The sequence below is a fragment of the Mesoplodon bidens genome (assembly GCF_964165515.1).
Source record: "Mesoplodon bidens genome assembly, chromosome: 19".
NCBI lineage: Eukaryota > Metazoa > Chordata > Mammalia > Artiodactyla > Ziphiidae > Mesoplodon > Mesoplodon bidens.
In genome coordinates this window covers 596,889-624,464 of record NC_138179.1, presented here as the reverse complement: position 1 = coordinate 624,464, position 27,576 = coordinate 596,889, and the positions used below count along the sequence as shown (strand labels likewise).

At 37.9% G+C, this 27,576-nt stretch overlaps 1 protein-coding gene across 1 annotated transcript in view; it reads left to right on the top strand.

Annotated features, from left to right (window-relative positions):
• The window catches only part of CA10 (carbonic anhydrase 10), a gene marked incomplete at its 5' end in the record, with an annotated part of 526,301 nt that overhangs the window by 384,931 nt on the left and 113,794 nt on the right, over positions 1-27,576 (top strand). The window contains one exon of the mRNA XM_081218905.1: positions 22,721-22,906. Within this exon, the coding sequence (XP_081075031.1) occupies positions 22,721-22,906 (186 nt within the window). The remainder of the gene's footprint in view (positions 1-22,720; positions 22,907-27,576) is intronic.

The window sequence follows — 27,576 nt, the reverse complement described above, 5'->3', positions numbered from 1 at the left end:
AGATAGTAGGACATTATACATTCTTAGTAAATAGCACTAGGCCATGCATTACTGGCTTTCAAGGTCAGTAGATTCTAAACACCAACCTAAGCAACTGTCATTTGTAGGCTCTCATGCATGGTTGCCCCATAAAATTTACTATATGAATCACAAAAAAATTAAAGAAAGAAAAAAGAAAAAAGAAGAGGAGAGGAAAAGAGAAAAGAAAAACCTGAACAGGTAGGGAGCTGTGTGCATGGATGGGAAAGAGATACAAGTTACTGATACTATACTCCTAATTTATTCCTGGGGTTTTTAGTGCTCCTCAGAGTCTAGCATCTCCAGCAGCTGCCCAGTTGGCTCAGTCCCTAATCCAGGAGTATGAGAGAGAACAGATTGGGAAAGAAGACTGATTAGGCTACACTGTCCAATGTGGTAGCTGCTAACCACATGTGGCTATTGAGTAGTTGAAATATGGCAAGTCTGAATTGATATGTGCTTTGAGTGCAAAATACATACTGAATTTCAAAGACTTATTATGAAAAAGTAATGTAAAACATCTCATTAATACTTTTTGTATAGGTGGCATGTTGAAGTAACCTTTTGGATATATTGGGTTAAATGAAATATGTTCTTAATCTTAATTTTACTGTCTTACTTTTTTACATGTAACTACTATAAAGTTTAAAATTGCAAATGTAGCTTTGCTTTCTATTTCTATGGGCAGCTGCCCTAGACTAGCTCTTGGACCCACATCATAACCGTTGGACCACAGCCAAGATTTAGCATCAGATGGGACTGTCCACACAGTATCTTATTTCACTTTAAAAAATCATTTTGTTTACTTTTAAAATTCAAACAATACCAAAGGGCACAGATGAAAAATGAGTCTTGTACTCCCTGACCCTCCTTTTCCTGATTCCTCTTGGTTTATCCCCAAGAAGTAAGCATCACCCCAGTTTCTCGTACACTCTGCCAGAGACACCAGGACACACTGCTCCCCAGCACCCCCACTGCCTCCTTCACTCCCTGCTGTCTCACCCTCGCCTATCTCATTGATGCTGCCTGCTGACCACTGTGAGCATTTGAGTATAGCCCAGAGGGCAGTAGCTTGTGATGAACAAGAGTCCATAGGGACAGGAACACGGTGAGAGATGAATATTAAATAATTAACTTGAGTACAGTGACGTGAGGAATGAGCAATGGGACTTTTTCTCTAATTATCCTCCAAACATTTGCTATTTCTAATTTCTTTGAAAAACTGGCATCAAGGATTCTAACCTGACCAGTGGGACCTGGGACACCCACATGGGGGACGATTAAGAAGGTGATCTGCATGCTCTGCTAGTGCCTATGTGCCATTGTGTCCCACCAAGCTCCCCTTAGGAGGCATTTTCCTCTTTGGAGACCAAATCACTTGAGATGGAGAATTATTTGCTTAAACCCTGTGAATCAGGGATTGAATTAAATGACAGTAAGCTAGAAATAACTTTTCTAAGACAAGTTTTAGTATGTTAATTAAGGTGGACTAACCTTGAATTTTCAGTTTAAGGATAAAAAGTGGCCTGAATATGAGTCAATATATGTTTAGAAAGAGCTTTTATGCTATCGTCTTTATAATTATTGAAGCAAGTCCTTACAGCATGGAGGATGGGGAAAGGATAAAGAAAATTATTCTGTATTACTGTCCCCCCCCCAAGTTTAATATGTGAGACTTGGTTGAAGAAGATGACAATTTCCTGAGTCCCACCTCAGAGCTCTCTGGTCAGTCTGGGGGTGGAGCTGGGGCTGCATCCAGATATGGTGCTCAGAATATCATCTTGTCCTCTTCTTTGCAATAAATAGAAACCAAGCATTGTTCAGGGACTGGGGATACAGCAGGAAAAAGGAAAGGTAAATTCAAACATGCCTATATTATTTCCCAACCCCCCAAAAAAATATATTTAAATTTATAGGAGTGTAGTCAGCCTATGCTTGATTTGAGCTGGCACAGGTAATTAAGGTGTTTTCCCAGCCCACAAAAGGAGCAGAGAAGCAGATATTTCCATGGGGGCAGTAATGCTGGTCAATCAGCTAATACCACCTTGATTTTGGTTACTCTGTCCAATTGGTCACTCATTAGAGAGTCCAAAAAGTTGGATACAGACAACCAACAATGAGAGGCTTGGCAAGAACTCTGGAGCACCCAAAGGCCTAGCAGGCTAAGATTTAAAGCAGAGTTCTAGTTCAGCTAAGGGAATTGGGGAACTAATCCTGAAACCAAAACTGAACCACAGTGATACAGATGAGGCCTGCTTGCTGAGGGTTAGGAGAAGGACAGTGAAGCAGAAAGAGACCAAATTTGAAATCAGACAGTCTGCATCTAAACTCTGACTCTTTAGCTCACTAGCTATGTGACACTGAGCAAGTTGCATAATCCTCTGTGTGTTAGTTACCTCATCCAGAAAATGGGAAGATCACACCTACCTTGCAGATTTTGTGTAAGAATTTTAAATGTTCATAAAGCACCTAAGAAGACACAGAAGGCAAATTATTAAATTTAAATTGTATTCATAAGATTAAATTATTAAAATAATATTTAATTAATGAAATCATTTGTTGGTAGCAGTGGATCAATAAACAATTAATATATAGGACTCAAACCTGGAAACCTACACACCAGAGCTATAGTGGAAAAGCTCATTCCAGACACCTCTCTCTGCTGTCCCCTCCCTGGTCAGATACTGGTCAATGCTGGGGTATCGGTGAAGGGCTTCAGTTCCAACAACTATGTGAGGCAAGAACATGCCCAGACTAATGCCAGCCATCTGCCCATGGTCCCCTTGAGAGAGATGGAGGATAAAGAACAGTCTCTTTATGTAACCTACACCTTTGCAGATCAGGCAACATCTTTCACACAGGTCTCAATTCCTCCTGTCATTACCACCAGCACTAATCATGTTCAAAGGATGATTTGCTGCAGTGGTGCTGCCTAGCATCCCTGAAGAGTTCGAATTGAAAGATACCATCTGTTATTTAAAGAGTCAATATTGCCATACATAGGTTCATTTTTTTATCTTAATAACAATAATAGGATTAGTATAATAACAAGTAGCACATTTGATCATTTCATCTGGTTTTTCAATACTGACTCCAAAATCCTAGTCTCTTCACATAGGAAGAGTAGTGACTCAGATGGATGGGCTAGAGAGATGAGTAAACTTAGCATTCCTAAGGAAGAATCTATCCTCCCTGCAGGGTTAGGAGTGGTGGGTGAGATCTTGAAAGTATTTCAACCCTCCTGTGCAACTTCATCTATGGCAACTCAAAGCCAATCATTCTGGTCCAGTTCCATTTTCTTTTTTAACCACATCTCAGTCACTTCCTGCCTACCTGCTTCAACTCACGAGCTTCAAATATTTATCTTCTCTTTCTTTCAAAGCTACATTGCAAAAATACCTGCTCCTAACGCTCCGCATCCTTTGTCTCCATCTCCCCTCTTAGCATCTAATCCTCTCCATTTCTACTCAGTGCTCTAAAATCTACATGGCACAAAACATCTGTGCAAGCACTAAGAGGAGCTCCATATCCAGATGAATGATATTATGTAAATGGTATGTACAGATGTCAGGCTGATTTTTTTTTTCTATATTTCTATGGGCTATGGTATTTGTGTATCCACAGCCTTAGTGCTCCAGCATTTCTAACTGAGTCAGTATACTAGCGTACCCTCCATGTTAAATAATGTAAAGGATAAACAAAAGAATAAGAGGAAGGGGAGATGTGCTGTACTGAGCAAGAGACAGAGTTAATTGGTTGATTTCTAGGCTCGGGTCTGCCACTTGTACAATCTAAGATAAGTCTCTCAACCTCCCTGTGTCCCAGTTTCCAGGTTTATTGAGTAAAATGTTGGGCTTGATTATCTCTGAAGTCCTTTTAACTCTAAAATCCACACTACCCTAATTTTGCCAATTTATGTATATGCTACACTGTAGTGAGGCCAATAATTTGACTCCAGTTGTTTCTGCCACATTGTTTATTCTTGCAGTGATGCCTCCAGAGTGCCTACATGAGCAAGCAGCCTACTGGCTTCTTGAATTCAGCCTTTACAAATCAGTCCTTTGGCATCTTGAGCAACTCTGCAGGAAACCAGACTAAGTGGTGTTCTTAAATCTCTTAGGCTCACTAACTACATTCGAAGAAGACCTATTACACACCTCAGTAGAGTGGTCAGAGACACATGATAGGAAACATCTGTTGCCAAGAAAGGACACCTAATTTATATGACATAATTGTCAGACCTTCTTCACTAATTCCATTAGGTACTAAGCCAACATTATGAGCTTGGTCACCCAGTTGCTAAGCCAACACTAGGATAGTCAGGTATGATCCATTTCTCAACAACCAGCAAGTTGTGGACTGGGATTTCCCCTGCCTCGTGGGGGCCTAGAAATCCCCAAGGATATTCAGGCCAGGCCTGGCCAAACAAATTAAACCCAGTCTGCCATATCTGTGGGGAATCATAGTTGGGCTTTAGGAGTTTATCCCCAATCCCAGAAGCTACTTATAATCTAAATGATTTCCCAAACACTCTTTCTGCCAACCTCTGACCTATTCTCTTGAAAGAGCTGTAGAGTTTGGAATCAAACATGCCATGGCTGGATTCTGGCTCTGCCAATTTCTAACTCTGTGGCTTTAGCTAGAGTTATGTAACCCCTTTGAGCCTCCATCTCCTCCTCTGTAGAATATGGATAATAATGCCTTCCTCACATGGGCAGTGTAGGGATTAAGTGGAGATACAAAGTGCAAGGCCTAGCACACACCACAATCACTGCTGCTGTCATTGATGTTAGGGTTACAGCCATCAGCACAATGTATTCAACCAAATTACAGTAAAAGACAATCTGCTAGAGAAGACTGTACCCTAAAGGCAAGAGTGCTGGCACTCCTCTGTTAGGAGTGAGCAGGGCCTCTGCCAGCTCTATATAGAAAAATAAATTGGGATCATTATCCAATTTCTAAAGTTCACAGCGTCAGTGAGAAATGGAGTGCAGCATCTCTGTGGTAGCTTTGAAGGTGCTGTCTGAGACAGTAGGAAGACCACGAGTTTTGGGCCATAAAGTCTTCTTTTGAGTGCTAGTGCCCTCGCTTGCTCCTCATATAACCTTGAGTAGAGTCTTTAACCTATCTGTACCTAGTTTTCTGATCCATAAATTGATGCAGCATCTGACACATTGTAAGTCCTCAAAATTTGTGGGTGCCCTCCACCCTGTCTCTCCCAACCAACTGAATGCAAGTAGCTTTGTGAACGTCAGATAGCCATCTCTCTCTTTTACACAGTTGAAATTCTGTTTCTTGTCTGATACTCCATTTGTAGTGTTACATTTCTGTATAAGCTGTGGGGAAGTATTTCTGAGTATTTAGAGATTTCAGTCAGACTGCCTTGAGAGAGAATGAAATGGAAATGTCACATAAGCTTTGTAATACACCAAACAAGTAACTACTTATTGACTTTTTATGTAATTTCTGAAGGTAAGGCTTACTCAAGCTTAGCTGTCCACAATAAACATCAACCCTACAAGTACTATCTCCATTAAAAAAAATAAATTGTCAATGTGTTTATTTTGTGAATTGAGTCTTTCTAAAAAGTTGAGTTTTTTTAAAAGAGATATTCCTCCTCTTTTTTTTTTTTTTTCCCATCTGGCAACAGGAAGTTTGACAACCTGAGAGACTTGTGCCAGATCACATCTGATGCCCTGTGCAAATTCAAGGATAAATCTACCTTGTTGTGCATATATCTTTTGATGGAAAAAATAAGTTAAATTATTTCTTTACAACTGTTCTATAACTCAGACATACATTATTTTTTTAACATCTTTATTGGAGTATAATTGCTTTACAATGGTATGTTAGTTTCTGCTTTATACAAAGTGAATCAGTTATACATATACATATGTCCCCATGTCTCTTCCCTCTTGCATCTTCTTTCCTCCCACCATCCCTAACTCACCCCTCTAGGTAGACACAAAGCACTGAGCTGATCTCCCGTTGCTATGCGGCTGCTTCACACTAGCTATCTATTTTACGTTTGCTAGTGTATATATATCCATGCCACTCTCTCACTTTGTCCCAGCTTACACTTCCCCCTCCCTGTATCCTCAAGTCCATTCTCTAGTAGGTCTGCATCTTTGTTACTATCTTGCCCCTATGTTCTTCATGACCATATTTTTAATTCCATATATATGTGTTAACATACTTTATCTATTTTCTCTTTCTGACTTATTTCACTCTGTATGACAGACTCTAGGTCCATCTACCTCACTACAAATAACTCAGTTTCGTTTCTTTTTATGGCTGAGTAATATTCCATTGTATATATGTGCCACAACTTCTTTATCCTTTCATCTGTTGATGGACACTTAGGTTGCTTTCATGTCCTGGCTATTGTAAATAGAGCTGCAATGAACATTGTGGTACATGACTCTTTTTGAATTATGGCTTTCTCAAAGTATATTCCCAGTAGTGGGATTACTGGGTCATATGGTAGTTCTACTTTTACTCTTTTTAAGGAACCTCCATAGTGTTCTCATTGGGGCTGTATCAATTTACATTCCCACCAACAGTTCAAGAGGGTTCCCTTTTCTCCACAACCTCTCCAGCATTTATTGTTTGTAGATTTTTTCATCATGGCCATTCTGACCGGTGTGAGATGATATCTCATTGTAGTTTTGATTTGCATTTCTCTCATGATTAATGATGTTCAGCATTCTTTCATGTGTTTCTTGGCAATCCATATATCTACTTTGGAGAAATGTCTATTTAGATCTTCTGCCCATTTTTTTGGATTGGGTTGTTTGTTTTTTTGATATTGAGCTGCAGGAGCTGCTTGTAAATTTGGGAGATTAATCCTTTGTCCATTGCTTCATTTGCAAATATTTTCTCCCATTCTGAGAGTTGTCTTTTCATCTTGTTTATTGTTTCCTTGGTTGTGCAAAAGCTTTTAAGTTTCATTTGGTACAATTTGTTTATTCTTGTTTTTATTTCCATTTATCTAGGAGGTGGGTCAAAAAGGATCTTGCTGTGATTTATGTCATAAAGTGTTCTGCCTATGTTTTCCTCTAAGAGTTTGATAGTGTCTGGCCTTACATTTAGGTCTTTAACCCATTTTGAGTTTATATCTGTATATGGTGTAAGGGAGTGTTCTAATTTCATTCTTTTACATGTACATGTCCAGTTTTCCCAGCACCACTTATTGAAGAGGCTGTCTTTTCTCCAGTGTATATTCTTCCCTCCTTTATCAAAGATAGGGTGACCATGAGTGCCTGGATTTATGTCTGGGCTTTCTATCCTGTTCCATTGATCTATATTTCTGTTTTTGTGCCAGTACCATACTGTCTTGATTACTCTAGCTTTGTAGTATAGTCTGACATCAGGGAGCCTGATTCTTCCAGCTCCATTTTTTTTCTCAAGATTACTTTTGCTACTCACGCTCTTTTGTGTTTTTATAAAAATTGTGAGGTTTTTTTTGTTCTAGTTCTGTGAAAAATGCCATTGGTAGGTTGATACAGATTGCATTGAATCTGTCAATTTCTTTCGGTAGTAGAGTCATTTTCACAATGTTGATTCTTCCAATCCAAGAACATGGTATATCTCTCCATCTATCTGTATCATCTTTAATTTCATTCACCAGTGTCTTATAAATTTCTGCATACAGGTCTTTTGTCTCCTTAGGAAGGTTTATTCCTAGATATTTTATTCTTTTTGTTGCAATGGTAAATGGGAGTGTTTTCTTAATTTCACTTTCAGATTTTTCATCATTAGCATATAGGAATGCAAGTGATTTCTGTGCATTAATTTTGTATCCTGATACTTTACCATACTTGTTGATTAGCTCCAATAGTTTTCTGGTAGCATCTTTAGGATTCTCTATGTAGAGTATCGTGTCATCTGCAAACAGTGACAGCTTTGTTTCTTCTTTTCTGATTGGATTCACTTATTTCTTTTTCTTCTCTGATTGCTGTGGTTAAAACTTCCAAAACTATGTTGAATAATAGTGGCAAGAGTGGGCAACCTTGTCTTGTTCCTGATCTTAGTGGAAATGCTTTCAGTTTTTCACCATTGAGGACAATGTTGGCTGTGGGTTTGTCATACTTGGCCTTTATTATATTGAGGAACGTTCCCTCCATGCCTACTGTCTGGATGGTTTTTATCATAAATCGGTGTTGAATTTTTTCAAAAGCTTTTTCTGCATGTATTGAGATGATCATATGGTTTTTCTCCTTCAATTTGTTAATATGGTGTAGCACATTGATTGATTTGCATATATTGAAGTATTCTTGCATTCCTGGGATAAACCCCACGTGATCATGGTGTATGATCCTTTTAATGTGCTGTTGGATTCTGTTTGCTAGTATTTTGTTGAGGATTTTTGCATCTATGTTCATCAGTGATATTGGCCTGTAGCTTTCTTTCTTTCTGACATCTTTGTCTGGTTTTGGTATCAAGGTGATAGTGGCCTTGTAGAATGAGTTTGAGACTGTTCCTCTCTCTGCTATATTTTGGAAGAGTTTGAGAAGGATAGGTGTTAGCTCTTCTCTAAATGTTTGATAGAATTCGCCTGTGAAGCCATCTGGTCCTAGGCTTTTTTGTTTTGGAAGATTTTTAATCACAGTTCCAATTTCAATGCTTGTGATTGGTCTGTTTATATTTTCCGTTTCTTCCTGGTTCAGTCTTGGATGGTGATGATTTTCTAAGACTGTGTCCATTTCTTCCCAGTCGTCCATTTTATTGGCATATAGTTGCTTGTAGTAATCTCTCATGATCCTTTATATTTCTGCAGTGTCAGTTGTTCCTTCTCCTTTTTCATTTCTAATTCTATTGAGTTGAGTCTTCTCCCTTTTTTTCTTGATGAATCTGGTTAATGGGTTTTCAATTTTGTTTATCTTCTCAAAGAACCAGTTTTTAGTTTTATTGATCTTTGCTATTGTTTCCTTAATTTCTTTTTCATTTATTTCTACTGTGATCTTTATGATTTCTTTCCTTCTGCTAACTTTCGGGTTTTTCTCTTCTTCGTTCTCTAATTGCTTTAAGTGTAAGGTTAGTTTTTTTATTTTAGATGTTTCTTGTTTCTTGAGGAAGGATTGTATTGTTATAAACTTCCCTCTTAGAACTGCTTTTGCTGCATCCCATAGGTTTTGGGTCATCGTGTTTTCATTGTCATTTGTTTCTAGGTACTTTCTGATTTCCTCTTTGATTTCTTCAGTGATCTCTTTGTTGTTTAGTAGTGTATTGTTTAGCCTCCATGTGTTTTTATTTTTTACATATATTTTCCTGTAATTGATATCTAGTCTCAAAGTGTTGTGGTCAGAAAAGATACCTGATACAATTTCCATTTTTTTAAATTTTACCATGTCTTGATTTGTGACCCAAGATATGATCTATCCTGCAGAATGTTCCATGAGCACTTGAGAAGAAAGTGTATTCTGTTGTTTTTGGATGGAATGTCCTATAAATGTCAATTAAGTCAACCTTGTTTAATGTATCATTTAAAGCTTGTTTTTCCTTATTTATTTTCATTTTGGATGATCTGTCCCCTGGTGAACGTGGGGTGTTAAAGTCCTCTACTATTATTGTGTTACTGTTGATTTCCCCTTTTATGGCTGTTAGTATTTGCCTTATGTATTGAGGTGCTCCTATGTTGGGTGCATAAAGATTTACAATTGTTGTATGTCCTTCTTGGATTGATCTGTTGATCATTATGTAGTGTCTTTCTTTGCCTCTTGTAATAATCTTTGTTTTAAAGTCTATTTTGTCTGATATGAGAATTGCTACACCAGCTTTCTTTTGATTTCCATTTGCATGGAATATCTTTTTCCATCCCCTCACTTTCAGTCTGTTTGTGTCCCTAGGCCTGAAATGGGTCTCTTGTAGACAGCATATATATGGGTCTTGTTTTTGTATCCATTCAGCCAGTCTATGTCTTTTGGTTGGAGCATTTAATCCATTACATTTAAGGTAGTTATCGATATGTATGTTCTTATTACCATTTTCTTAATTGTTTTGTTTTTTTTATTGTAGGTCATTTCGTTCTCTTGTGCTTTCTATCTAGAGAAGTTCCTTTAGCATTTGTTTTAAAGCTGTTTGGTGATGCTGAATTCTCTTAGCTTTTGCTTGTCTGTAAAGCTTTTAATTTCTCCATCAAATCTGAATGAGATCTTTGCTGGGTAGAGTAATCTTGGTTGTAGATTTTTCTCCTTCATCACTTCAAATATGTCCTGCCAGTCCCTTCTGGCTTGCAGAGTTTCTGCTGAAAGATCAGCTATTAACCTTATGGGGATTCCTTTGCGTGCTATTTGTTGTTTTTCCTTTGCTGTTTTTAATATTTTTCCTTTGTATTTAATTTTTGATAGTTTGATTGATATGTGTCGGCCTATTTCTCCTTGGATTTATCCTGTATCAGATATACATTGTTACATACTGGCTCTCCTTCCATACGATTGACATTTGGAGAACAATTTTAGTATTACTGGTTTTTTTAAATTACATAATATAGAAAAAAAAAATATATATATATACTATATAATTACATATATCAACCTGTTATGTGTGGTGTCAACACAACTGGTTAAGAGCTGTTTGAACAAGATGTAGTAAAGAAATCAAACGGGATTTGAAGGTAAATTTGATGGTTAATTTTATGTGTTAACTTGTCTTGGCCATGGTGCCCAGATAATTGACCAAACATTATTTTAGACGTTTCTGTAAGTGTAGTTTTTTTATGAGATAAACATTTAAGTCAGTGGACAGAGTTCCTCTCATAATATGGGTGGGCCTCATTCAGTCTGTTGAAAGTCTGAATAGAACAAAAAGAATGGCCTCTCCAGAGCAAGAAGTAATTCTGCAGTAATTGGCCTTAGGACCTGAACTACAGTATCAACTCTTTCTTTGATCTCCAGCCTGCCAGCACACCCTACAGATTATGGACTTGCAGCCTCCATAATCACATGAGCCAATTCCTTAAATAAATCTCTTTCTACATGTATATACTCATTGTATTAATTCTGTTTCTCTGGAGAACCCTGACTAGTATAAGTAATCCCAAACACTCTGGGGGGTTACTAGGCTATCAACCCATATGTGAAGAAAACATTGTTAGGTAATCGGTTATGCAATCAAATAATTCCCAGTGGTTAAAAGTACAGACTTCAGAGTCAGAGACATGTGGGATCAAGCCTTGGCTCCCTCGTTCATGGGATGTTTGCCTCAAGACACAAAGGAGCCACAGAGACCAAGGAGAACATGTATGCTTGTGGGAGGCCTCCACTCCATGCAGGGTTGGCCCCATATCTTCCCATCCAAGAGAAAGCAAAGAGCACAGGGCTAGTTCCACACTAGGTTTAGTGAGGGAGAAATTGTAAAGATTAATTAAGTTCATGTCCAGTATTTAGCACCATATGTGACACCATTTAAGGATTCAAACCAAGATGCCAACTATTATAAACAGGATTGTTGCTTATTTTCAAAGGATGAAAATTCTCCTTAAAAGCACACTGGCTGTTTTTATTTCCCTCTAATGCTACAGTGTCAGCAGACTGAAAGAGATGAGTCCATTAATAAGTGGCCCTGGCTAATCACGAGCTGCCACAAAGCACCATATCTGCTATATAAGAGCAACCAATTTTACAAAACGCATAAACTGGGGGTAAATTTTTGCTTTGCAAAAGAACACATTACTTTTAGACTGTTTCAAGTAATCAAGATGATACTGATTGACACACAATCTTGACAGGCATTTCTGTCTGGAGCATATGTTACCACTTCCCTCAATGCATTTAGCTCCACCCAGTCTCAAACAAGTGTAAATGTCTGGAGATGAGGCAGCCAAGGGACTTCCTGAGTTTTGGATTTCTCCAGGCCTCCTCTTGGGATGAACTTCAGCAGCGTAGTGTCCTTTCCAGTTTTCTATTTTCCTGAAAAAGAATCCTGTTGCCTTTGGAACTGTATAAACCCTGCACCTACAGCCTGGAGAAGAAATGAAAATCCCCAACATATATTCCATGTGAAATGAGCTAAGATATTTGCATTTGCTCACATCAAGATCTTTATAAAGGTCATAAGGGGGTGACAGGACATGTTTAAAGTGATGAAAGGGAAAACTCTACAACCAAGATTACATTAACCAGAAAGGATCTCATTCAGATTCGAGGGAGAAGTTAAAAACTTTACAGACAAACAAAAGCTAAGAGAATTCAGCATCACCAAACCAGCTTTACAAAAAATGCTAAAGGAAATTCTCTAGGCAGGAAACACAAGAGAACGAAATGACCTACAATAACAAACCCAAAACAATTAAGAAATTGGTAATAGGAACACACATATTGATAACTACCTTAAATGTAAATGGATTAAATGCTCCAACCAAAACATATAGACTGGCTGAATGGATACAAAAAGAAGACCCATATAAATGTTGTCTACAAGAGACCCATTTCAGACTTAGGGACACATACAGACTGAAACTGAGGGAATGGAAAAAGATATTCCATGCAAATGGAAATCAAAAGAAAGCTGGAGTAGCAATTCTCATATTATACAAAATAGACTTTAAAACAAAGACTGTTGCAAGAGAAAAAGAAGGACATTACATAATGATCAAGGGATCAATCCAAGAAGAACATATAACAATTATAAAGATTTATGCACCCAGCATAGGTGCACCTCAATACATAACTCAAAAGATAACAGCCATAAAAAGGGAAATCTACAGTAACAAAATTATAGTAGGGGACTTTAAAACCCCATGTTCACCAATAGACAGATCATCCAAAATGAAAATAAATAAGGAAACACAATTTTTTTTTGTTTTTTTGTTTGTTATTTGTTTGTTTGTTTGCAGCATGTGGGCCTCTCACTGTTGTGGCCTCTTCCATTGTGGAACACAGGCTCTGGACATGCAGGCTCAGTGGCCATGGCTCATGGGCCCAGCCACTCCATGGCATGTGGGATCTTCCCAGACCGGGGCATGATCCCATGTCCCCTGCATTGGCAGGCAGACTCTCAACCACTGCACCACCAGGGAAGCCCCAGGAAACACAATCTTTAAATGGTACATTAAACAAGGTTGACTTAATTGATATTTATAGGACATTCCATCCAAAAACAACAGAATACACTTTCTTCTCAAGTGCTCATAGAACATCCTGCAGGATAGATCATTTCTTGGATCACAAATCAAGTCTTGGTAAAGTTTTAAAAAAATGGAAATTGTATCAAGTATCTTTTCTGACCACAACATTCTGAGACTAGATATCAATTACAGGAAAGAATCTGCAAAAAATAAAAATACATGGAGGCTAAAAATTACACTACTTAATAACCAAGAGATCAGTGAAGAAATCTAAGAGGAAATCAGAAAATACCTACAAACAAATGACAATGAAAACACGATGACCTAAAACTTATGAGATGCAGCAAAAGCAGTTCTAAGAGGGAAGTTTATAACAATACAATCCTTCCTCAAGAAACAAGAAACATCTAAAATAAAACACCTAACCTTATACTTAAAGCAATTAGAGAACGAAGAAGAGAAAAACCCCCAAGTTAGCAGAAGGAAAGAAATCATAAGGATCAGATCAAAAATAAATGAAAAAGAATTGAAGAAAACAATAACAAAGGTCAATAAAACTAAAAACTGGTTCTTTGAGAAGATAAACAAAATTGATAAAGCATTAGCCAGACTCATCGAGAAAAAAAGGGAGAAGATGCAAATCAATAGAACTAAAAATGAAAAAGGAGAAGGAACAACTGACACTGCAGAAATACAAAGGATCATGAGAGATTACGACAAGCAGCTATATGCCAATAAAATGGATAACCTGGAAGAAATGAACAACTTCTTAGAAAAGGACAACCTTCTGCAACTGAACCAGGAAGAAATAGAAAATATAAAGAGACCAATCCAAACACTGAAATTGGAACTGTGATTAAAAATCTTCCAAAACAAAAAAGCCTAGGACCAGATGGCTTCACAGGCGAATTCTATCAAACATTTAGAGAAGAGCTAACACCTATCCTTCTCAAACTCTTCCAAAATATAGCAGAGAGAGGAACAGTCTCAAACCATTCTATGAGGCCACCATCACCCTGATACCAAAATCAGACAAAGATGTCACAAAGAAAGAAAACTAGGGTCAATATCACTGATGAACATAGATGCAAAAATCCTCAACAAAATACTAGCAAACAGAATCCAACAGCACATTAAAAGGATCAGACACCATGATCAAGTGGGATTTATCCCAGGAATGCAAGAATACTTCAATATATGCAAATCAATCAATGTGATACACCATATTAACAAATTGAAGGATAAATACTATATGATCATCTCCATAAAGGCATAAAAAGCTTTTGACAAAGTTCAACATCAATTTATGATAAAAACCCTCCAGAAAGTAGGCATAGAGGGACTTACCTCAACATAATAAAGGCCATATATGACAAATATACAGCCAACATCATCCTCAATGGTGAAAAACTGAAAGCATTTCCACTAAGATCAGGAACAAGACAAGGTTGCCCACTCTCACCAGTATTATTCAAAATAGGTTGGAAGTTTTAGCCACAGCAAGCAGAGAAGAATAAGAAATAAAAGAATCTAAATCGAAAAAGAATAATTAAAACTGTCGCTGTTTGCAAATGACATGATACTCTACATAGAGAATCCTAAAGATACTACCAGAAAACTACTAGAGCTAATCAATGAATTTGGAAAGTAGCAGGATACAAAATTAATGCATAGAAATGTCTTGCATTCCTATACACTAATGATGAAAAATCTGATAGAGAAATTCAGGAAACACTCCCATTTACCATTCCAACAGAAAGAATAAAATACCTAGGAATAAACCTACATAAGGAGACAAAAGACCTGTATGCAGAAAATTATAAGACACTGATGAAAGAAATTAAAGATGATACAAACAGATGGAGAGATATACGGTGTTCTTGGATTGGAAGAATCAACATTGTGAAAATGACTCTACTACCGAAAACAATCTACAAATTCAATGCAATCCCTATCTAACTACGACTGTTATTTTTCACAGAACTAGAACAAAAACCTCACAATTTTTATGGAAACACAAAAGACCCCGAATAGCCAAAGAAATCTTGAGAAAGAAAAATGGAGCTGGAGGAAACAGGCTCCCTGACCTCAGAATATATTACAAAGCTACAGTAATCAAGACAGTATGGTACTGGCACAAAAACAGAAATATAGATCAATGGAACAGGATAGAAAGCCCAGACATAAACCCACGCACATATGGTCCCCTTATTTTTGATAAAGGAGGCAAAATATACAGTTGAGAAAAGACAGCCTCTTCAATAAGTGGTGCTAGGAATACTGGAACACTACATGTAAAAGAATGAAATTAGAACATTCCCTAACACCATACACAAAAATAAACTCAAAATGGATTAAAGACCTGATTATAAGGCCAGACCCTATCAAACTCTTAGAGGAAAACAGAGGCAGAACTCTCTATGACATAAATCACAGCAAGATCCTTTTTGACCCACCTCCTAGAGAAATGGAAATAAAAACAAAAATAAACAAATGGGACCTAATGAAAATTAAAAGCTTTTGCACAGCAAAGGAAACCGTAAACAAGATGAAAAGACAACCCTCAGAATGGGAGAAAATATTTGCAGTGAAGCAACGAACAAATGATTAATCTCCAAAATTTACAAGCAGTGCACGCAACTCAATATCAGAAAAACAAAAAAAACAATCGAAAAATGGGCAGCAGACCTAAACAGACATTTCTCTAAAGAAGATATATAGATTGCCAACAAACACGTGAAAGATTGCTCAACATCACTAATCATTTGAGAAATGCAAATGAAAACTACATTGAGGTATCACCTCTCACCTGTCAGAATGGCCATCATCAAAAATTCTACAGACAATAATTGCTTCAGAGGGTGTGGAGAAAAGGGAACATTCTTGCACTGTTGGTGGGAATGTAAATTGGTGCTGCCACTATGGAGAACAGTATGATGGTTCCTTAAGAAACTAAAAATAAAACTACCATATGACCCAGCAATCCCACTACTGGGCATATACCTTGAGAAAACCATAATTCAAAAAGAGTCATGTAGCACAATGTTCTTTGCAGCTCTATTTACAATAGCCAGGACATGGAAACAACCTAAATGTCCATCGACAGATGAATGGATAAAGAAGATGTGTCACATATATACAATGGAATATTATTTAGCCATAAAAATAAATGAAATTGAGTTATTTGTAGTGAGGTGGGTGGACCTAGAATCTGTCATACAGAGTGAAGTAAGTCAGTAAGAGAAAAACATATACTGTATGCTAACACATATATATGGAATCTAAAAAAGAAAAAGCAAAAGTTTATGAAGAGCCTAGGGGCAGGACAGGAATAAATATACAGCTGTAGAGAATGGACTTGAAGTCACAGGGAGGGAGATGGGTAATCTGGGATGAAGTGAGAGAGTGGCATGGACTTATATATACTACCAAATGTAAAATAGGTAGCTAGTGGGAAACAGCCACATAGCACAGGGAGATCAGCTCGGTGGTGCTTTGTGACCACCCAGAGGGGTGGGATATGGAGGGTGGGAGGGAGAAGCAAGTGGGAGGAAAAATTAGGATATATGTATATGTATAGCTGATTCACTTTGTTATGAAACAGAAACTAACACACCATTGTAAAACAGTTATACACCAATAAAGATGTTAAAATAAATAAAAACCAATGAAGAAAATTATTTTTCGTTGGGGGGAAAAAATCATTAGACTTGGTATCAGGAGACCTGGGTTTGCTACCACTGCTAGCTGTATGATTCTAAACAAGTCACTGAACATTCACAAACCACTCTTACTTCTCTCACTTACATGAACATCGTATCCCTCATCTCATTTTGTAGTGAATTAAAATAAAACAAAGAGGAGAAGTGTGAGGCAGCTATAGGCAACCTGGATATCCCCTGCAGCTTCATCGTCTCCATTCAGTTCTGTTTCCTGGTCTACATAATACAACTTTTGCCAACATGCTGTACACCAAAGTAGCTCATTGGAAACACTGTAATTAGCATTACAGGTAAAATGACACTGCTTCAGTGTTAATTACTTCAGTGCAGGTGTACCATCAGATATCATACATAATATTGTCGAGCCTTTTTTAAAAAATTAAAGTGAAACAAACCATACCCTGGTTACACAGCTTTTTTTAATTTTTTCTTTTGCTGTACGCGGGTCTCTCACTGCTGTGGCCTCTCCTGTTGTGGAGCACAGGCTCCGGACGCACCGGCCCAGCGGCCATGGCTCACGGGCCCAGCCGCTCCATGGCATATGGTATCCTCCCAGACTGGGGCACGAACCCACGTCCCCCACATCGGCAGGCAGACTCCCAACCACTGCACCACCAGAGAAGCCCCAGTTCTTTTTTTTTTTTTTTTGATTAATATAAATTAATGTTATTTCAATGTCTGAGGGAAGGGTGGAGGAATAGGTGTTTTGCCTCTAATTGTGAGAACACATACGCAAATGGTATAATTTCAGATGGATTCCCCATAACTTCTTTCTCCCACTCTGTTATCTTCATAATGGAGATTGTAAGCTCCATGAGGGAAGGGACCATGCCTGGTTTTACTCACCACACTATCCTCAGCTCCTAGCACACAGTCAGATGAATGAATGAAGATAGAGCCATGGGAGTAGAAGCAGTATGGAAGTATGGAGTGGAAGAACTAGAAGGCACACTGGTTTATTCCTGGTTACCCTGGGTTTCTGTTTGCTTCATGGCCTTCAAAATGATCTTGGTGGCTTCCCACAACTGGAGCTTTAAAATCCAAAATGAGAGACAAGTAAATCATCACAATGCAGAAGTCAGTAAAAGTTCTTCATTGTGACTTTTAGAAAGCAACACTATATTCCACTGGGCTATGGGAAGTGGGTAAGATCAACACAGGTCCTGCAAGGTCAGCTAGGCACCCATCGTCAAAAGTAAATGAAGGAAAAGAATGAAAATGTTTGACCATTAAATGTATTAATTCTCACAACAAACTCATGAGGGAATTTTTTCCAATTTTTATGTGTGTAAAATACACATCTTAACCATTTTTACTTATACATTTTAGCAGTATTAAGTACAACCACCGTCCATCTCCAGATTTTTTTTCATCTTGCAAAACTGTAACTCTATGCCCATTAAAAAATAACTCCCATTCCTCTCTGCACCCCACCCCTGGCAACTACCATTCTACTTTCTATCTTTATGATGTTGACTACTCTAGGATTTCATATAAGTGGAATCAATAAGTAGTTACTGATAAGGAGTGATTTATTTCTATCATTCTCGTATTCATTCTCTATAAGCCTTATAGTTTTTTATCCCTCATTTTCATAGGGGAAATTGTCTTATCTGTATTTTACAGTTAAGAAAACTGAGGCTTCAAGTAATTAACTGAACTACTCAAGGTCACCAAGAGGCAGATTGGGAATTTTTTGACTCAAGAGTCCTTTATTCTTCTCTCTACTGTGTGCCATTGTGTTAATTACTGGGAAAATGCAGACAAGCATAGGACATGGTCCCTGCCTTGCTTCAGTGGGCAACAATTTTCTTAGGAACATTAGACAGACACATTGAGAGGATTTTTAGGAGTGCGGGGAAGCCTGATATACTTGCTCATTGGAACAGAGCACATATCCTATAACAATTTGAAGCAGCTCCTGTTATGCAGCCTTGCATACTATAGGGGCCCATGGATGTTGCTTGTTGAATTAATGCAATTTGAAGAGAACTTGAGATCCAGCCCTGCTCTGTGGGATCTACACTCCACAGCAAATGGATTTGGCAATAGATAATAAGCACTATAATAATGTGTACACCATCTGACCCAGAGTTTACCTAATGAAATATCTGCACTAGTAAATATGTTTATCCATAGGATGTTCATTGCAGTATTTTTTTTATTGAGTGAAATATTCTTTAAATTGTGTAGTGCTTTACAATTTTCAAAAGTTTCACAAAGATGATTTCATATAATCCCATGTTAACCCTTTATTTCTACTACTCCTAAATTGCTCCTCCCTCCTTCCCTCTCTCCACTGTTAACCACTAGTTTGCTCTCTATATCACATCGCAATATTTTTTAACAATAGTGAAAAAGTGAAAGGGCTGTAAAGATTCAATAATAAGTCATATATGTTTACAGTGGAATATTATGAAACTATTTCAAAGTGATATTGCAAAAGAACAGTCAATAACCTAGAAATATTAATGTGACTAAAAATAATATATATTTACTATATATATTTATATATATATTTATTAATATATAAATATGTAACAAATATATTAAATATATTATACATATGTTGTGTATAATATATTAAATATATAAATTTATATAGAAATATTAAATTATTATATATAATAATATATATATATATATATAAATCATATACCCTTGTATGTGAAAAGCATTTATTATCACACATATAAAATGATCTCATTAAAATATAGATATAAATGGTTATGAGTGTGAAAAGTTATATACCAAAATATTAGTGGTGATTATTGGTTTACTGTAGAATTGTGGCTGATTTTTATTTCACTGAGCTGTTCTGGGTCTTCCTACCCATGTATAATACCTGTATATTATCTTAATAAGTAGAAAAAATAAATTTTGCTTAAAGATGAATGCAGTGTCAAACACAAATCTATCTCTATCATTTTACTGCAAAGAAAGTCATAAATTGGGACAAGAAAAGAAGACAAACTCTCATTATGTCATACTGACTAAATATATATTTATTTGAGACTGGAGAACAGGCATAGAGTCTTTGATAGGGATCATTTGGTTGTAAGGAATAGATAACTTAAGAAAAAATAAATCCCAATGTAAGATGTAAAGTATCAGAGAAAGTACAGCCCAGGTCTCATGAAGGAACTGGAACAAAGGGGTACAAAGGGTTTCTGAAGGTGAAGTAGATATTCTCTCCAATTCTCTCCCTACATGGTTTCCTCTGTCACTTTTAGCATATCTGCTGCTTTCTTCTCTCGTTCTGGTATGACTTTCCAGCTGATTAGCAGACTGACTGTCTGAGCTCCAAGTGACTTTCTAGTTAAGCTACTCAACAAAGACTGTCCAGAATTTCTGTTGATAGTTCCAGAGTCACATGACATTGAAGATGATTGACTTAGTGTATAGCAGTTATTTTTTGCTCTATAACAAATTATTTCAAAGCTTAAGGACTGAAAACAACCAAATTTTTAGCTCCCCAGTATATGGGAATCTATGGTCTGTGGGAAATTCTTCTGGTCCAGGCCAGACTAAGACAGTCAACTGGTGGATCAGTCATGGAATGGCCAGCCTAGGATGGCTTCTCCTGGGATGGTTCTCCTCACTCTGGATCATCCTCCAGCAAGCTAGCCCAGGCTTGTTTGCATGGTGGTCTCGAGTTTCCAAAAAGGAGTAAGGACACGTGGAAGGCCTCTAGAGGCCTACACTCAGAATAAGCATGTTGTATCCACTATGTGCTATTGGCCAAAGCAAGTGACAAGGCCAGTCCAGGTTCCAGGGGTGGAGAAACAGATGGCCCTATCTTGATGGGAACAGCTATAAGGTCACATTGTAAGTAGTGTAGTTACAAGGAGTGGAAGAATTCTAGCCATTTTTGCAATCTGCACAGAATCTGCCAGCGACTCAGGCTGACACAGGCTCCATCTTGTAGCTATACCACATTTACAAATTTCCACATTGCCCCTTGATTGATGAAGCAGAGGAAGAAAGAGACTGGAGAATCTTACATAAGCTTTTCACTGTTTCAGCCTGTAAACAACATTTGTCATGTCCCCTCACAGACCATGGCCAACGTCAGCACATGGGCTCCACCTTAGAGCAAGATGGTGCTATAGTGAGTCAGTGGAGTATATTGGTAAGCAATGCTGTCTCTGTCACAGTGAGAAATCTACAGAACTAAACTAACTGATCATTCACAAGACTAGTGCCAGAAAGGTGGAGGGGCAGGTAAGGTTAACGCTATAGAGCAAATATAAGAAAACCATATCTAATGAAGTTGTCAGAAGTTACATGAATCCCTTAAAGCAGGGGTCCCCAACCCCTGGGCCATGGACTGGTACCAGTCTGTGTCCTGTTAGGAACCAGGCTGCAGAGCTGGAGGTGAGCGGCAGGCAAGTGAGCAAAGCTCCATCTGTATTTACAGCTGCTCCGCATCACTCACATTACTGCCTGAGCTCTGCCTCCTGTCAGAACAGCACTACATTAGATTCTCATAGGAGTGCAAACCCTACTGTGAACTGCACATGTGAGGAATCTAGGTTGTGCACTCCTTATGAGAATCTAATGCCTGATGATCTGAGGTGGAGCTGAGGCAGTGATGCTAGCTCTGGGGAGTGGTTGCAAATACAGATTATCATTAGTAGAGAGGTTTGACTGCACAGAGACCATAATAAATCAATTGCTTGCAGACTCATATCAAAACCCTATCTGTGAGTGGTAAGTGAAAACAAGCTCAGGACTCCCACTGATTCTGCATTATGGTTAGTTGTATAATTATTTCATTATATGTTACAATGTAATAATAATAAAAATAAACTGCACGATAAATGTAATGTACTTGAATCATCCTGAAACATTCAGCGCCCCCCCTCCCACCAGTCTGTGTGAAAAATTGTCTTCCACGAAACTGGTCCCTGGTGCCAACATTTTGGGGACCGCTGCCTTAAAGAATCCCTAGGGCTGGGCCCAAATGAGTCAGAGTAAGCAGGTAGAAAATCCAAGTAGCTCAGCAACCCATAGCCCAGAAGCATTCCATCCAGACCCACTCAAAGTCCCCCTTAAGTTTTCAATCTGCTCCTAGAGCTAAGTCAACCCAGAAGACTAAAGCAGTAGACTCACAGGTAAGAATCAGTGTTCTAGAATCAAGTGTTGAGAAGTGCTAAGGTCATAGTCAACAAAATGAAGCTGAGCGTCAAGTTCAAGAGAAAAGGAGGGAAAGAAACCCCAAGCAGTAAGGTTCAGCTTGCAGGGGCTGAAGCAAGATGGAATAGGAAGTCTGTGAAATGGGAAGCTTATATGAATCTCTTTAGCTTAACACTGAGGCCACAAACTGCAAGAAAGTATCAGAGTTCTGACTCTTTGCAGTGTCTGGTTGCAGGGGTGAGAGAAGGACCTAAACCAAGACACACCGTACTGAATGCTTGAGCTACAAGCCTAAGCCTCAGTCTCCCCCTAAAGTTTGCTCCTACTCACTCATTTTAGCTTACTTGGCTCCCTTTTGGCCTTTGTAGCATCTCATCCTTACTACTGTTTTCTCCAATTTCTCACACCTGAGATTTTAACTTTTGCAGCATCTTTACATTCCAAATATTTATGGTAAGAAGACAAGTTAATTCCTTATAAGTTCAACATCCAAAATATTAGTCACAGATGATGAGGTTTCCTTTGAGTTCCTACCTCAGATTCCTAAATGATAATGTGGCTTATGACTCACAGAAAGTACCATAGATGCCAGGTAGGGCAGAAATGCTCTCTGAGGAGGCTGCCACTCCCTACTCCACATGTGGAATTAGCCTAGTGTCTTCCTATCAAAAGGAAGCAAAAGGCATTGGTCTAAGCACCATGCTGGGCTGAGTGAGAAATTGTGAGAAATGGAAGGAGGAGAGCCTTGTTTGACCTGTTGCTCATTGCCTTGCAGGTCAGTGGGACCATGTACAACACTGGAAGACATGTGTCCCTGCGCCTGGACAAGGAGCACTTGGTCAACGTATCAGGAGGGCCTATGACATACAGCCACCGGCTGGAGGAGGTCCGGCTACACTTTGGGAGTGAGGATAGCCAAGGGTCAGAGCACCTCCTCAACGGACAAGCCTTCTCTGGGGAGGTATGTGAGGTTATTGAAGTACTATGGGTAAGTGCCAATTAATAAGATTTGGTGCTTATTTATATCCAAGGTGTGATGACAGATGGAAAGACTGCTCTTGTATCTATGAAATAAGAAGGTCTGTGCATCCTTTCTCCCTCTGTCTTTTGCAAGTTGACATAGAAGTTTAAAATGAGCTTCCAGTGTTTTCCAGGGAAGACCACAGTGAAACATGATATTTCCTCCTGAGACACTGGTGCAGCTCTCTTGTGACTAATGCCCTAAGATATCACCAGATCATTATTTCTACCCTAAATCCTCACCTTACATGTATATCTTCATTTACACCTATCTGTGCAATCAGCCCCCTATATGTCATATATGTTTGCATAGATTCCATAATTCTCCTTTCTGGCAGAATGAGTCTTCTTTGCACAAAACTATTACATATAGCAAAATAAATGTCAGGGAACTAAATAGTCTGAGTTTCTGCAGAATGTGCCGCCATTAATGGTGAGTGTCACTTTGTCTACCATCAACCCAGACAGAACTCAGGCCACATCAGTGAGCCAAACCACACCTTCAGTTATAGGACAAGAGCTACAATTTAAACAAATATCATGTGTGCTATGACATATGACACTTGATAAGCAGAGTGTAGTTAATTTGACCTTTTTTACCTTCCTTACACTTAAGGGTGGTTATCAACTAAAGGTCAGGTGTCCTTATATGCTAAATATCTTGTAACTAGGTTTCTGTTTAAGAGTCCTCAATAACTGATGTCAAGAAGGCTTTCAAATAACAGAAGTATGTATCTCACTATTGGCTTCGTCTTTTTAATATTTTTAATCAAGATCTTGTTTAAACCTGGTATTGTTTTTAATATAGTAAGCCCACACACTGAGAAAGAGATCCACAGCTGAATGAGTCCAGTGGCCAGATTTTAATGGTCAGTCAAAATGCATCAACTGAGAACCTACCTAGGCACTGTGCTAGTTACCAGGGATATGGATTATATATATATATATATATATATATATATATATATATATATATATATATATATATATATATATATATATATATATATATATATATAAAGACATAGTTCCTACCACAGAGGAGCTCAAATAATGCTATATTCAAATCATTAAAGTATAATGCCATGCTGTAAGGGAGATGTACAAAAGCCTTGGCCAACTCTAAGGAAGAAGTGACAAATTTTCCTTGAAGCGTGCAGGAGAAGTTTCACAGAGGAGGTGCCCTTTGAACTGAGCTGAGAAGAGAAGCAATGAAGAACAAGTTTAAGAACATCAGCTTTGGCATCAAAGAAACTGAGTTTGTACCTCCTGCTGTGATACACAGTAACTGTGTGACCTTGAGATGGTTACTTGATCCTTCTAAGGCTGAGTTTATATACCTCTCTAGGTTGTTTTGAAAATTAAGTGGGATTAAAGATGTAAGGATCACTAGAAGTACTCAATAGTTGATAGACAACAAAGATAAACCAGGAAATGAGGAACAGCAAAGTCACCAAGGTGTGTCAAGGCACTGTGCATGGGGGAAGTTGCACGTGGATTTAATCTGTGGTCTAGTAGTAATGGCTGCATAGAGGACCGGGTTGAGCAGGCATATGAATTTCCTTCCTGAATCTGTAGGGAAAAAAAGCTAGGAATGATTAGGGATGTCTGCCAAAGGGACATGAGAATGTAATGGGAAATTCTGAAGAGTTACAGATCCTGAACTAACATATAGCAAGGAATATGATGAAAGCAGGGCAAAAACTCATGAAGTGAGAATGACTGGGGGACTGCCAGTCTGAACTAGAGACTATTTAAAATTAGATAAACTCTTCCTTTTTAAATACGTTATTTTAAGATTTGTATGCATTTTCTTTGTTGACTGACGTTTATTTGCTGTTATTTCTTTGTTTTTCTCCCCTACTGAACTATTAAATTCCAGTGCCTATCACAATATTGTCTCAGAATAAAAATGAATTTGTGAATGAATTTATTAAATGAATGAGTGAAAAAATATAGATGGTTACCAGGCTAAAACATTTACATTGTAGAATTTCTTAAAATTGCTTGTTTCTTCAATATGCAATAAGGGTGTTTTGTAACTTGTATATAAACTACAATTTTGGAGTAAATGAGGGTTTCCAAAACCCTTAAGGGAAACATATAACAATTTGATCTTGATGTATTAATTTTCCTAGACCTACCCCAGACCACAGGTATCAGCTGCTCCAAAGAACCTGCATTTTTAAAGCTCCCAGGAGAGTATGAATATTAGGTTTGTGAAGCACTCCCTCAGTAGTACATTATTAAGTGTTCTCAATGAAAAAAGCATTTAAACAGAGTTGCGAATTAGAATTAACTGGGGAAAATTGCCAAAATATTTACATTTGAATCCTTCTCTGGAAGCAGCTGAATTAGTCTCCAGAGAAGGGGTCCAGGAATGTGTATTTGTAAAAATTTTTGCGAGAGAATTTGGTTAGTGACCACTGGGTCAATTTCCACTCAGGTTCTGCCTGAATTATCCCAGTTTTCTAAAGAAGGAGGACTTAATCAACAAAGCCATCCTGCACAAAAATTTTAAAAGGCGCACCCAAAATAATTGCCCCTTGGACATGGCAAAGCTGGGGTGCTATCTAGACTAATGGTGTTTGGAGAACAGCTTCCCAAGCAGAGCAGCCACACACACATCCCCTGCTCCAAGGCAAGATTGACATTTAGCCTCAGCACAAATAGTTACACTTTGCTCTGAGTACACCACATCAGATATATCACATTTCTTTCCGAGCCCCTGAGTATGAGTGGTCTAAAAACTGGTGTGGGTTAAGTGCAAAAAACCAGAATGTTGAAAACACCAAAATATGTCATGTGGAAAGAGTTGGATAGGCATTGAATTTTGAGATACCTCAAAGATATTGCAGGTTCCAGACCACTGCAATAAAGTGAATATCACAATAAAGCAAGTCACGTGAATTTTATTTCCCAGTGCATATCAAAGTTATGTTTACACTATACTACAGTAGGTGTGCAATAGCACTATGTCTAAAAAAAACACTGTGCATACCTTAACTTAAAAATACTTTATTGCTAAAAATGCTAACCATCATCTGAGTCTTCAGTGAGTCACAGTAGTAACATCAAAGAACTGATCACAGATCACCTTAACAAATATAATAATAATGAAAAAATTTGAAATATTGTGAGAATTACCAAAATATGACACAGAGACACAAGCGAGCAAATGTTATTGGAAAAATGTCACTAACAGACTTGCTCAGTGCAGGATGGCTGCAAACCTTTAATTTGTAAAGAACACAGTATCTGCACAGTACAAGAAATTGCAACAAAACAAGGTATGCTTACATTTAGCCCTGGGAGATCAGCTTGGTGGTGCTCTGTGACCACCCAGAAGGGCGGGATAGGGAGGGTGGGAGGGAGATGCAAGAGGGAGAGGATATGGGGCTATATGTATACATATAGCTGATTCACTTTATTATATAGCAGAAACTAACACAACATTGTAAAGGAATTCTACTCCAATAAAGAGGTTTTAAAATAATTAATTAATTAATAAAAATAAATAAAGGGCTTTAGTGAGCAAGAAGAGTTTAACATTTTCTATGTGGGATGAGGGGAAAACCTAGGGTCAATTGTCCAAAATTCCAGAGAGATGGCAGTCAGCTAAATATATGTTCTAACAATGAGAGCTGTCTATCTATGGAATGAATCTGCCTCTGAAAACAATGAATTCTCATTACTGGAATTATTAAGCATGGAATGGAATTTGAGGGCTTCATAAAAGTGACTCATCCTAACAAGCAAGTGAGCTATGGGCTTTACTGTACCTTCTAATGCCAAAACTCTACCCAACGCATGATCTCCTTAGGGAAAATGTTTTCCAGTTGGATTCTACTGAGGGTTAGCCCCAGTTAAGTAAGTATATTTCATCAATAGATTAACTTTATTTTTTATTTTGAGCTATTTTCAGAGCTGCCTTTGTTCTCTATTTTGAGCTATCCTCTGAGAGGACCTAGGTAAACACTTCGGCAGCAAAGCATTTGTTTATTGTGCTGACAATGAATAATCACATTGCCATCTGCCCCATCTATCATTGCTGATCACGATAAGCCAGTTAATGCCAGGCATTTTCCTTGGCGCAGTGCAGCAGTCGTTATCTGAAGAGCAGTAGATTAATTGCAGTCTTGTCTAGTGAGGTTATTGTAATTGATGGTCATCATTTGCTTTGTTTTATAAAACTGTGTGGATGTATGACACAGTGAGCATCTGTGTTTTTATAAAAATTATTCATGTCCTACACAAGAACTCCTGGATGCATTGTCGGGGATTGGGGATAAATGAACATATTCAGAGATTCAAACGTCTCGATTTTTTTAAGATGGGAAAATTAACTGTTTTTAATAAGTAAGACATTTAGCTTGCTAATCGTGTCTGAGTGGTTTGATTAATGTCCAATACGAAGTAGGGTATTAATGAAAAGAAAAAATATATTAACCAGGAAAAAGATAATATTTGAAAAGAATCATGCCCGTGGATTAAGTTGCAGTAGTGAGTCTAGATAAGAAGAATCTTTCTTATTTGGAGAAATTGGAAATATTCATTTTGAAAACCTTCCTTAAGTTCTTCACTTCAAAGGGTTAAAGGGGTACACTGAGA